Below are 13,198 nucleotides of genomic sequence, written 5' to 3' on the forward strand. Positions count from 1 at the left end.
GCTCCATCTCCCTGTCTGTAATCAGGTGAGGAGCAGCACCTCCTCCTCCTCCTCCTCCCCCTCCCCCTCAGGACTCCATCAACTCCTCCGCTGAGAGTCTGAGAGTCTGAGGCCGACGAGGCGTTCGCTGCCTCACACACATGTGGGAAAACGACGGGAGTTTGATTGAAAGCAATGAATCAGTTTCTCTCAGTCGCTCACATTACGATGGAAATATATGGTTCCTCTCATGTCTGCAGCCGCAACTGTCGCTTTATATGACGCAGGAGAAATGACACCAATAAATGAAAATCTGTGCATCTGCTGAGAGTGAATAAACAACTGTTAAAGCTCCATACAGTATAAAGGTAGATGTTTGTGTTAAAGCTCCATACAGTATAAAGGTAGATGTTTGTGTTAAAGCTCCTTCAAAATAAAGGTAGCTGATTGTATTAAAGCTCCATACAGTATAAAGGTAGATGTTTGTATTAAAGCTCCATACAGTATAAAGGTAGATGTTTGTGTTAAAGCTCCATACAGTATAAAGGTAGATGTTTGTATTAAAGCTCCATACAGTATAAAGGTAGATGTTTGTGTTAAAGCTCCATACAGTATAAAGGTAGATGTTTGTGTTAAAGCTCCATACAGTATAAAGGTAGATGTTTGTGTTAAAGCTCCATACAGTATAAAGGTAGATGTTTGTGTTAAAGCTCCATACAGTATAAAGGTAGATGTTTGTGTTAAAGCTCCTTCAAAATAAAGGTAGATGTTTGTATTAAAGCTCCATACAGTATAAAGGTAGATGTTTGTGTTAAAGCTCCATACAGTATAAAGGTAGATGTTTGTGTTAAAGCTCCTTCAAAATAAAGGTAGATGTTTGTGTTAAAGCTCCATACAGTATAAAGGTAGATGTTTGTATTAAAGCTCCATACAGTATAAAGGTAGATGTTTGTATTAAAGCTCCATACAGTATAAAGGTAGATGTTTGTTAAAGCTCCATACAGTATAAAGGTAGATGTCCATGTGTAGTGTGATTATAAAGCAGCTCTAGGTTCTATATTAATACTGTGAAAGTATCAAAGCCTCAGTCCACAGAGAAATGCACACAGCCTGTATTCAGAAACTGGGCCTTAAAACCAGCCGTCAGGACTTCCTGTCACTCTGTGATGTCACAACTAAGCCCCGCCCCCCCTTTTTTTTAACCTTTATTTTACCAGGCAAATTGCTTGAGATACAAAAATCTCTTTTACGAGCATGGCCTGGCCAAGAAAGCAGCAACAAGATAATATACACACAAAGAAGTGAGGACGAATATGAGAGAGAGAGAGAGAGAAAAGAGAGAGAGAGAGAGAGAGAGAGAGAGAGAGGGAGAGAGAAAGAGAAAGAGAAAGAAAAGATGAACGACGTCCAGAGTTCTACAGTCCGGCAGGGATATGGGGGGAAGAGAAGGAGGACGGGAGGGCTGTGTGGTACGAGGGGAGGCTGTACCAGGGGATCCTGAAGGAAGAGAGATTATGTTAAATCAACCAGGGCAGAACAGAACAATGCACAACAATACACACTAAAAGAACGGTAATCCAGTGATGCTAAAATACTAAACAGTAAAACATTTACACACTCCATGATTTGCCATTAAAAAACAGTTAAGTCTGGTTTTAAAATCGGAAAGGCTGATGAATGCCTGTAGTTTTAGTGTTTTTTGGAGATTGTTCCAGCCAGAGGGAGCAGAGTACATGAATGCCCTCTTCCCAAACTCAGTACGAGTTCTGGGGACAGAGGCAGATAGAAAGTCCAGAGAGCGCAGTCTGTATGATGAGTTTGATGTGAGAGTGAGGTAGGTGCAGAGGTATGAGGGAAGTAGTCCAATAATTGCTTTATAGATGAAGATGTACCAGTGCAGAAGCCTACGTGCAGACAAAGACAGCCAGCCTACTTTAGCATACAGAGTACAATGATGAGTGAGTGACTTACAGCCGGTAATGTATCTTAAAGCACAATGATAAATGGCATCCAGCATATGCAAAGAAGTAGAGCAGGCATTCATGTACAGTACGTCACCATAATCCAACAAAGGAATAAAAGTAGCTGCAACAAGCCTTTTTTTAGAAACAAAAGAAAAACAAGATTTATTTCTGAAATAAAAGACCAATCTCACTTTTAGCTTCTTTACCAGGTTTTCAATATGAGGTTTAAAAGACAGATTGTCATCAAGGATGATGCCTAGGTATTTAAAAGTAGAAACAGTCTCAATAAGGATACCTTGACGATAATTAGTTTTGTCTCTAGATTTAGTAAAAATCATCATTTTAGTTTTATCTGCATTAAGCACCAATTTCAAGAACCGGAGTTGGGCTTCTATTTCCTTAAAAGCAGCTTGCAAGTAATCTACAGCCATCAACACAGTGCTTCCAAAACAATAAATCACAGTATCATCGGCATAAAAATGGAAATTTGCATTGTCAACATTTTTCCCCAAATCATTTATATAGATTGTCAAAAGCAGGGGACCGAGCACAGAGCCTTGTGGCACCCCCTTATGGACAGCCAGGTTATCAGAGGAGTAGCCATCAACTTTAACACATTGAGCCCTGTCTGATAGATAGTTAGAAAACCAACTAACAGCAGAATCAGAGAGTCCTTTTTAGCTAATCTATGCAGCAAAACATTATGGTCCACAGTATCAAAGGCCTTAGAGAAATCAATAAAAAGGGAAGCACAATGTTGTTTGCTATCCAGGGCCATGAAAATATCATTAACTACTTTCGTAGCAGCAGTGACTGTACTATGTGATTTTCTAAAACCAGATTGATAGCATGATACAATTTCATTACTACACAAAAAATCCTTCAACTGATCACTTACCAGGTTTTCTAAAATCTTGGCTAAGGGTGACAAATTTGAGATAGGCCTGTAATTATTAAGGCTCGAGGGTACCTTACCACCTGGGGTACCTTACCACCTTACCACCTGGACAACACCATCCAACAACAAGAACTTTGCAGCATTTGGTTTCTCTGAGTTGTTTTATTCTGAAATCTGCTCTGTTTTGTATTGGATCACTTTAGAAAACAGTCAGCCAATCAGAAGAGAGGCTCAGATCTTCCTCCTCTCTTATGATTGGCTCAGGTTCAGGTTACTTTATTGATACCCAAGGGTAAACTAGTTTTGCAGTCGAGAGTTAAACAAGCAACAGAAAACGACATTTAAAAAGAAAACGAGACAGCTTGGGCTCGACAGAAAGTGCTGCAGTTCATGAAATAAATATAAACAGTAAAAAAAAACATGAAACTAAAAACACATAATTAAAATAGTTTAAAAAAATAAGAATTAAAAACACCAAGAGCAAAATTTCCAGCAAGTTAAGAGTAAATATGTAAATAAATAAAAGCAATGAGATAAAAAAGGGATCCATCGTGCTCCGAAAAGTGACTTGTGCAGCTTTTGTGCAAACTGCAGCTTGTTTACCAGTGTTACTGCAGCTGGAACAAAGCTGTTTTTATAACGTTGTGTTCTGCAGTTTGGGACTGACAACCTCCGTCCAGAGGGAAGAAACTGGAATTCACTGTGCAAAGGGTGAAAACTATCATTTAAAATGGCCGTGGCTATCCGCTGTAACTGTCTGGTGTACAGGGAAGAAGGGTTCAGCTGTGGCTCACCTATCAGCTTACTTCACCATTTCACTATTTGATTCAATGCGTTCTTGTTTTTAGTAGAAAGCAGGGACGGCCGCTGGCATAAACACTCTATGCGGTTGTTTAGGGCCACAGCCGTTAGGTGGGGGGCCACATGATCAGAAAGGTACCGGGGTTCATCAAGTCATTTAAACATCCTGAGGTCTGCACGTGCAGCTATGAGCTTTATATGTAATGTGAAGTCAATATTCAGCTTCTTTTATCTCACATTTGAGACATTTGGTGAAAATAGAACGGCAGAATGACAACATTTGTGCTCAAAAAACAATCTTACAAAATTTCATTTTAGACTTGTTTCCTACACTTACTGTATTTATCCTATTTCAAGCACCAAAACAGTTCATTCTCATGACTGAAGGAGTTTTTCACGAGGGATTTGAATTTTCTTCAAAAAGCAGACCTCAAATTTCCAGCATTTGGCCTAAGACAGAGTGTGAAGATGAATTTCCCTATGGGACAATAAAGGCATTCTATCTAAATGATTTCTTTCTACAGTGTTCTAGGACAAACTGGTCTCAGTGTGCTTACAGCGGAGGTTCTAATATTTAGAGATAAAACACTTGAGTATTGTTACATCTGCAAGTATCTTAAAAAGATAAATTTAAGAAAATATGTAAAAGTGGAGAAAATGGCCTCAAACCTCAGAGGGATAAACACGTCTGTATTCAGTTTTAACCAGTGATTTGGTGTTTGCGCTTAGAGTGCAGGGCCACAAACAAAAATCTTGTTTAGGGGGCCACCAAAATCCTAGGGCCGGCCCTGGTAGAAAGGCTTCCAAACCATGACACCAAGGAAAAGGATAAAATGGACTCGATAAAAGCACGATAAAATAGAATCATCATGGTTCTGGTTTTCTCAGACAGTGAAAACGCTGTTGTCCTTTTTTACACACAGTTTCACAGTTTTCTTGAAAGTTCAGTTTAAAATCAATGGGCCTCATTCACCAATATCTTCTTAAGAACCTTCTTAGATTCTTTCTTAAGTTGTTCTTAAGAAGTTCCTTAAGAAAACCCTACATCAGATTCATCAACGCGTTCGTAAGCCTCAGAATTGTTCGTAGCTGTGTTCTTATGCCATCTCCTCGTAAGTTGAGGGCGTGTGCCAGGTGAGTCTAATTAACATAGGATTAGCATAGGTAACGGCCCCATCAATGCCCGTAAAAGGGCATGAGACTGCAGGGCCGTGTGCACACAGAACCCACAGGCACTGAGCAGAGAAGGTGGAGTGAGAAGGAAAGTTGAAATGCTCAAATGAAAATCTGGGAGGGAGCACCAGACTCCAAACGTAAAAAGAACTTAAGTAGTGAAGTGGCGCTACTGCGGCAGGAATGAAACAAAGAAACAAACAAAAGGCTTAAATTTAGTTTATATTTTTGTATTTATATTTAGGCTATATTTAGTAGCGTCAGCAGTAGATGCAGCTCTTCGGGTTGTTATCAGAGAGACCACACTCTCATGTGTGCCATCATAAATATCATCATATTATCACCTATGAAAAAAAAACAGTTGTGTGTAGTGTGCACTGTTGCAGCCCACAATTAGGGAAAAAAAAATCATATCGGCAGCTGTATGCCCCCCCCCCCCAAAAAAAGAGAAAAAAAACAACTGATATGAATTAAGTGTCTATAATGTTTTTTAAGAGACTGCAATGATTTGTCAATTATTATTATATGATTATTAAAAACATCATAAAAGATAAGAAAATAATTCTTATTCAAATCATATAATATCATACAACTGCAGAACAAAAGAAAACGCTATAATCGGTTATTTTTGCAGAAGTCTCAGCACCTAAAAGTGCGTAAGTATACTCCTGACTGTTCTTAGATTTTGTTCTTAGTTAAGAACAAATTCTGGATAAGAAAACATTCATGAATGCCACAATCTTCGTAAAAACTTCGTAAGTAGGACTTAAGAACAAATTTGTTCCTAAGAACGGTTCGTGAATGAGGCCCATTGATAGTCCCGAGGTGTTTGTAGGATTCCACACATTCCACTAACCGACCTCCTGTGGTTGTAGCATCCATGAGTCCGACTCACGGCCGTTTGCTGCATGTCACCCCCCTGTCCTGTCGTCCTCAGGTCAGTGAGCTGGAGGCCATGATGAAGCACATGCAGAAAGTTCTGGAAGAGGAACTGAGTGGTAAGTCTGAACACACACACACACACACACACACACACACACACACACACACACACACACACACACACACACACCCAGCAGGTTGGCAGCAGTGAGTTCAATGTGTTTACACTCAGTCAATAAATGAAACTAAAACTCAGGCTGTAACATCGATCTCTCTCACACTCACACGGTGAACCCAGCTGGTTGAGTTTACTCCTTTGTCGACATCGTGACTTCCACTTCCCTCTGTGGAGAAGCTGCAGCGTTAGAGACTCCAGAAACACAACAGGAAGTGTTTCTGGAGGACACAATAAAGTGACGGGCTAAAGGCTAGAGGCTAATGCTAAGCTAACAGGCTAATGCTAAGCTAACAGCCCATGTGATCAATAACCTGTGATATTGACGTTCTAACAAACCAAACAAACTCAGCTTATTGTCAAACCCACTAACAGGAAGCTGTCTGCACAACTTCTAGAGTCAAGAAGAACAACAGAGTGTTGTAAATCTCCCCCCATCACGGATGTAGTGCACTAACTAGCCTATATAGTGTGTTCGCCACTTTGTACTGTTGTTCGAATTCTCCGCAATTAATTTCATCCACTATGTGGTGGACGAGAAAACACCCACAATGCACCGCAAAATTGAGTGAACAAGCGATGTACACTACTTTCGGGGACGCCCCCCCCCCCCCCCCCCCCCCCCCCCCCCCCCCCCCCCGCAGCTGTCCAATGTCCGTGGTGCTGAACCGTGTGACGTTGTTTACACTCTGCTTTGTGGCTGGTCTGTGAAACGTGCGCTGCTCAGAGACTGGGTAGATCTGTCCCACTTGCTTTCTCCCCGACTCCGTTGTTGGAGATCTCCACACAGTAAAATAAATACACTTTTTTTCTCTCCCCCCGCTCCACTCGAGCGCGGCTGAACCCGGCTTGAGCCCACACGGGCGCGAGGCTGCTGCAGCCGCCGCTCGTGCTGACAGCTGACTGAGGGAGATGCTTTGGTTGGGCTTAGGCAATGAAGAAAGGAGTTGGTTAAGTTTAGTAAAAAGACCAGGTAGAGGCTAGACAGGCCAGAAGCATAATGAACGTTATATGTCATTAATATGAAGTATTTGCTTGTTTTGCAGTTAATTATGCACATGATCCGTTTGACCCCCAAAAGGAAAAAAGGATCAATGCGCACTGCACACTGCACAGCCTCCGGTTCCTTTCTGATTACGTCCGTCTGTCCGTTCGGAGTGGGGAGGTTTCCCCCCAAAAAAAGACACACCAAAAAAACATCCAAATACCTCCATGCTGCTCGTATGTAATGTCCCTCTTGTATTGAAGCCCCGAAATGTGAAATTGTCCAGAAAAAATTAAATAAGTCTATAATTCAAGCTTGTTTTGTAGCGGAAGCTCCTCAAAGCTCCTCTTGACGAACCATAGGAGCTTCAAGGAGCTTCTGCTACAAAACGAGCAGCATGGAGGTATTTGGATGTTTTTTGGTGTGTCTTTTTGTTACGAAGACAGTTGGTATCCATTTGCAACTGTTATATGGACATGCACTGCTACGCCGAGACCCCCTGTAACTCAGAGAAGCCACGGAGGACTCTGAAACTTCTCCCAGCCCTTAGTCCACATGAGGGGGAGGAGATAATGAGTGAAATTTGGACTGAAACTATCCCCTTAATGTGTCCCCAGACTGGTCCCTCGCTTTATCGTGTCCCCAGAATCACAAGTTGTTTTCTGAGTTTGTAGCATGTTTTTATTTTTTTTTTATCTTTGTGTGTTTTGTGAAGCTGCAGTACAAGTTGAGCCCTCAGGGCCGCCGTAGAATAAAAATCCAGACTCTACAACATAAAAATTCCCACAATGCTTTAGTGTTAATGACTCTGTCCTTGCAAAACACCCAAACAAATGTTACAGACCGTTTATCCCTGCAGTCCTTCCTCTGCCTCTTCTTCAGTTTTACTCCTCTCCCTCTTCCTCCCCCTCTCCCCCCCCCCCTCTTCCTCCCCCTCCTCTTCCTCCTCCCCTCCTCCCCCCTCCTCCTCCTCCTCTTCCTCCTCTTCCTCCTCGTCTCCCTCGGCCTGGTTCAGTCACAGTGAAACGTGTTCGTTTCACTTCACTGACCTCAGAAAAACTCAGACTTGTGAAGCAGCTCCACTCAGACGCCTTCACTGTGAAGACACGAGACGTCTGAACCACAGAACAACGGTTCATATTGATTTATTCATGTTTATATTCTCATCATCATCCACAGCCACACAGGATTTATTACAGATCAGATCAGATCAGCGTCCGGGTTTGGAATCTGATTCATTTTTACAGCAGATAAATAAAAGGATGAGATAAAAAAAAATATGTCATCATCCTGCCAACACTCTCACTACTCCTCTTATCTGTCGTAAACAAGATATTATGGGTTGGTCTCAGAGGTGGGAGAAAGTCCCTGTGTTGCAAGTCCAAGTAGAGTCTCAAGTCTCTTTGCTCTCAAGTCCCAAGTCAAGTCCAAGTCCTAAGATTTTTGTTTCGAGCCCCAAACAAATGGATTATAATTAATGATACATAAAAATCATGACCACGCCTCAATTGTTGAGTTGTTTATATTTTATTGTTAATGTTCTGCCACTTATTCATCTGTTTATTTTAATATTTACGATTGTCGGCGCCAATCGTTTTACGAGCCGATTGTCGGGAGAATTTAAATCTTAAAAAACAAAACATCTTAAAACATAATCTCAAGAGCCTAAGATAATCGGGTGATTTTTGTCTTTGGTCAGAAGGGGGAAAATCGGGGCAAAATCAGCCAGATTACCTTTATGTGTGGTAGGCATTAGTGTGTTGGCATTAATTATACAGCCAAGACTGATAACAGGAGTGGGTTCTATAGGAATGCCTCTGGCTGGCTGCTACAGTATAACATCGATGTGACACTTTTTAAAATATTTTAATATTTGTGCTTGCTGCTTGTGACTTGACTTGAATTCAAGTCGACTTGAATTCAAGTCAAGAGGGTAAAGTCCAAGTTGAGCCTCAAGTCTTTGGTCTCAAGTCCAAGTAGAGTCTCAAGTCTTTGGTCTCAAGTCCAAGTAGAGTCTCAAGTCTTTGGTCTCAAGTCCAAGTAGAGTCTCAAGTCTTTGGCATCAAGTCCCAGTAGAGTCTCAAGTCTTTGGTCTCAAGTCCAAGTAGAGTCTCAAGTCTTTGGTCTCAAGTCCAAGTAGAGTCTCAAGTCTTTGGTCTCAAGTCCAAGTAGAGTCTCAAGTCTCAAGTCCCGAGTCCAAGTCCCCACCTCTGGTTGGTGTCCTGGTTGGAGGTACAAATGCTGCGTTTAACTGCACTGGGAACTTGGAAAGAGCCGACCTTGCAGGATCAGAAAAATTGCAATAGACCGGCCGTTGAACTCGGGACTCTGACTCAGGAATTCAGGTCGGATCCAAGCAGTCGGTCTGAATTCCATCAAAGCAAAATGGCGTCACACTTTCTCCTCAACTTTTACTGTTATGTGTTGTCTAATTCAGCATTTGTGTTACAAAAAGTGTAGCATTACTCTGCAGTGGCATTTCCATTCCCACTCTGTTAGTGGTGATAAGTGATAGTTCAAGTTCAAGTTCAAGACATGAGAAATTTGAGACTGTGAAAATTTAATTTTGGTTGAACTATCCCTTTATTATGTGGTTTCCAAAGGTCTGTGCACGTTTCTCTCTCTCCCTTATGTAGCTTTAAGTACTTTTTGATGCTCGAGAGACATCCAAACACACATCACCTTACTGTGCTCGGCCATGTTTTCCGAGGTTTCGCAACGAAACGCATTTACCTCGGAAGTCGGAATTTCCGACCTGGATCTTTCCGAGTTCTGAGTGCAATTGAACGCAGCATTATATTAATAGATGAAGACAACAGAGGTGACATAAAGGGATAGTTCAGCATTTTGTCAAATTGGCCCATTGCCATAATCCCTACAGTCATAGCAGTAGGTTCGTTACCTTTAATTGTCGGTGCAAGCTGTTTTTAGAACGGCGGAGCAGAGCCGTGAGCTGCTCAGAGCTACGCTACGGAGGCTCATTATGGGATTTCTTGGTTTCCCTCATCAAACTCATCAAATACACAATCCAACAACTCCACAACGCTCTGGTGGACAAGTTGTGAGCTGCACATTCACCACGCTATGAGATAATAACACAACGTTACCACACAGAGTTGTTTTAGAGGGAAATTCATGCAAAACCACTGATGCATGTTGCCTTCAGGGACAGTTTTTCATCAAGCAGTCTCTGTATTTACCTTTATTTAGGATGCAGTTGGTTGGAATTACATCAAAGCAACATGGCGTTGCACTTTCTCCTCAACTCTTACTGGTACGTGTCGTCTAATTTAGCATTTATTTTTCTAAAAGTGTAGAATTACTCTGCAGTGGTGTTTCCATTCCCACTCTGCTAATTTGAGATTTTAAAAGGTCTGTGTGGGTTTGTAGTAGGGACGAAAAAACACGCTTTCTCTCTCTCCTTTATGTAGCTGATGTACTTCCCCAGCCATGTTTTCCGAGGTTGCGCAATGAAACACATTTATTTCGGAAGTCGGAACTTCTGAACCTGATCTTTTAGAGTTCCAAGTGCAATCGAACGCAGCATTATACTAACAGACGAAGACAACAGAGGCGACATGGTGGAGGAGGGATAAACACCTGACTGTCGACTCTGTGCAGGTGATTAATCCGTGTGTCATCTGGATGTAAATGCACCTGAGAGTGAAAGCTGCCACTGCCGAGGAGACGACGACATTTAAATTCATAGAAACTCTGAAGCTGCTTCCTGTCGGTTAAATCCCCGGTTAGGGACCAGCGTGTGTGTGTGTGTGAGAGTGTATTTATTCATGAATGCGCTCATGTTCTATGTATGCTCATATTTTTACATGTATGTTCACACTTATTGCTGGTTGTCATGGTTACGGCCTGGACCGTTTTTTTTTTTTCTTCTTTTTTTTTAACAGCGAGGCTTCGTTCGGCCCAGGCTGTGATGGTGATGGTGGTGGTGCGGTGTGTTCACTGTCGCCTCCACTCAGCATACACACACACACACACACACACACACACACACACACTTACAGGTTGTTGTGACATGAGCTCATTAGAGTGAAGTGGACGTCAGATGAACGAGCGACTCGAGTGTGAATGAAAACGAATCCAATTAAACCCAGATTTCCCCACTTGTTTTAAACACAACAGGAGCTTCACACACCTGTACACACACACACACACACATGTACACACACACACATATTCACACCTGTACACACACATACTGTATTTATGTCGAACTGAACTCATCTGGAAACCGACTCATTACCATCTGAACTTTACACAGGATTTAGAAGCCGCCGCCGACGGCGACCTCACTAAGTTACACCGTTAATCTGAGGTCCTTGAACTCAACACAGTGTTTATTACTCAGCTTCAGTTGTTTGACCTGGTGGGAGGAGGAGGAGGAGGAGGCGGAGGAGGAGGAGGGAAAGGGAAAAGAGGAGGAGGAGGAGGAAGAGGAGGAGGAGGAGGATGGGGAGAAGGAGGAAGAAGATTAGAATGGGTGGAGGAAGAGGAAGAGGAGGAGTGATGATGAGGAGGAGGAAAAGGAAGAAGAGGAGGAGAAAGGGGTGGGGAGAAGAGGAGGAGGAGTAGGAGAAGGAGGAAGAAGAAAGAAGAAGAGCTGAAGGGGGGATGAGGAGGAGTAGGTGGAAGAGGAGGATGATTATGATTATGTCTCATTAAGATTCTCAGACCAGTAACTGTTACGTGTCCCTGAACGCATCGTGTGTAGCCGCCTAATGTCATCATGTGTTTGTGTGTTTCCCCCAGCAGGGCCGGAGGAAACCGGGGCCCCTCAGGGCCTCCAGGGGCCCCCCACCCCCCAGACCCCCCCGACCCCCAACCTGGAGACCAGAGTCCACAACCTGAGAGAGTGAGTCTGAGTCTGTAGAGCTGATATGAGGCGTTCAGGTGCTGCTGGAGCTCAGGAAACTACACTAAAGGCCTATCATACCACGCGATTTCAGCTCGATTTTTACACGATGTTGTCGTGGTCGACACATTTCCAGCGTCGGGCCGGATCGTGAACGTCGGGAACGACGAACGGACGTGTAGCGTAACGAAACTGATGAACAGAGATTTTGTGTCTATAGGATGATCGTTTTTAATTTCTTCTCCGAGTCTGAATCTCCTACGACGTGAACCATGACGTCGACCAATAGGACGACAGAGCTCTGACTCATTGTTTCCTCACATTTTCCTTTCTTCACAGGCTCCGCCTCTTTTTCCTATTACTGTATTATCTGGGAGAAAGGGGGCGGAGTCAAACGCTGCCAACATGGCCGTTTGTGGTTTTTCCATGTCGACCAATAGGACGACAGAGCTCTGACTCGTTATTGTCGACCAATAGACCGAATCGCCTTGTTGTTTACATTCTACTTCCGGGTAGAAAACCAGCTGTAATTTGAATGAGATCAATAGTAACGAACGAGAGTTTAGCTATATATCATGTTTTTCACGCCCTATCACCGTTTAGACAAATCTGAAATGATTGAAGAAACATTACTATTTCTGTGTGTGTGTTTTGTGTTGCTATGTGTTGGATTTATTCAGTTGGGGGGAATCGCAGTGTCTAGAAAGCATCAGTGGCTCAGCTGACAGGGACAGCTAACGGCGGTAGCTAAGCTAACGGTAGCTAAGCTAACGGCGGTAGCTAAGCTAACACCAGGACGTCAGCTGTTAAAACCCTCCCGTTGTCGGACACGACATGAAACTACTCCAGTTAGCTCAGTCATGTTGTAACTAAGATATTCGCTGAAGAAAATATTTTTTCATGGACCGTTTATTGAGTCACTGAGTTATTAAAGTTAAAGAGGTAGCTAACTGTTAGCCCGGCTAATCTCTGATAACCATGACTAATTACAAAAATATGCACACGTAAATAGTAATGTTTGTCCAATCATTGGTTTTATAAACTTTACAAACATCAGATTAGTCTAAACGGTGATATAGTGACGTGAAAAAGTAGATATATATAGCGAAACTCTCGTCCATCACTATTGTTCGAATGCTGGTTTTCTACCCGGAAGTAGTTGTAAACAACAAGGAGATTCGTCCTATAGGACGATGGAGCTCTGACTTGTCGGTTACATGTCGACCAATAGGACGACGGAGCTCTGACTCATACATTTACCTTTCTTCACAGGCTCCACCTCTTTTTCCCATTACTGTATTATCTGGGACAAAGGGGGCGGAGTCAAACGCTGCCAACATGGCTGTTTGTGGTGTAACAGCTCACTCGTCCACCTTCGTTTTACAGTTACATTCCAACAGTCCAGGGGTCTCATTTATAAAACTGTGCATGGGATCGTTACTAAAAGTGTACGTACGCCAAAAAGCCAAGT

At 42.7% G+C, this 13,198-nt stretch overlaps 1 protein-coding gene across 1 annotated transcript in view; it reads left to right on the forward strand.

The window, feature by feature from the left end:
* nek11 (NIMA-related kinase 11) overlaps positions 1-13,198 on the forward strand; it is a gene marked incomplete at both ends in the record, with an annotated part of 54,023 nt that overhangs the window by 35,046 nt on the left and 5,779 nt on the right. The window contains 2 exons of the mRNA XM_083989474.1: positions 5,753-5,813; positions 11,628-11,727. Coding sequence (XP_083845600.1) covers positions 5,753-5,813; positions 11,628-11,727 — 161 coding nt within the window. The remainder of the gene's footprint in view (positions 1-5,752; positions 5,814-11,627; positions 11,728-13,198) is intronic.

This window comes from Trachurus trachurus (assembly GCF_905171665.1).
Source record: "Trachurus trachurus genome assembly, chromosome: 16".
NCBI classification, from domain to species: domain Eukaryota; kingdom Metazoa; phylum Chordata; class Actinopteri; order Carangiformes; family Carangidae; genus Trachurus; species Trachurus trachurus.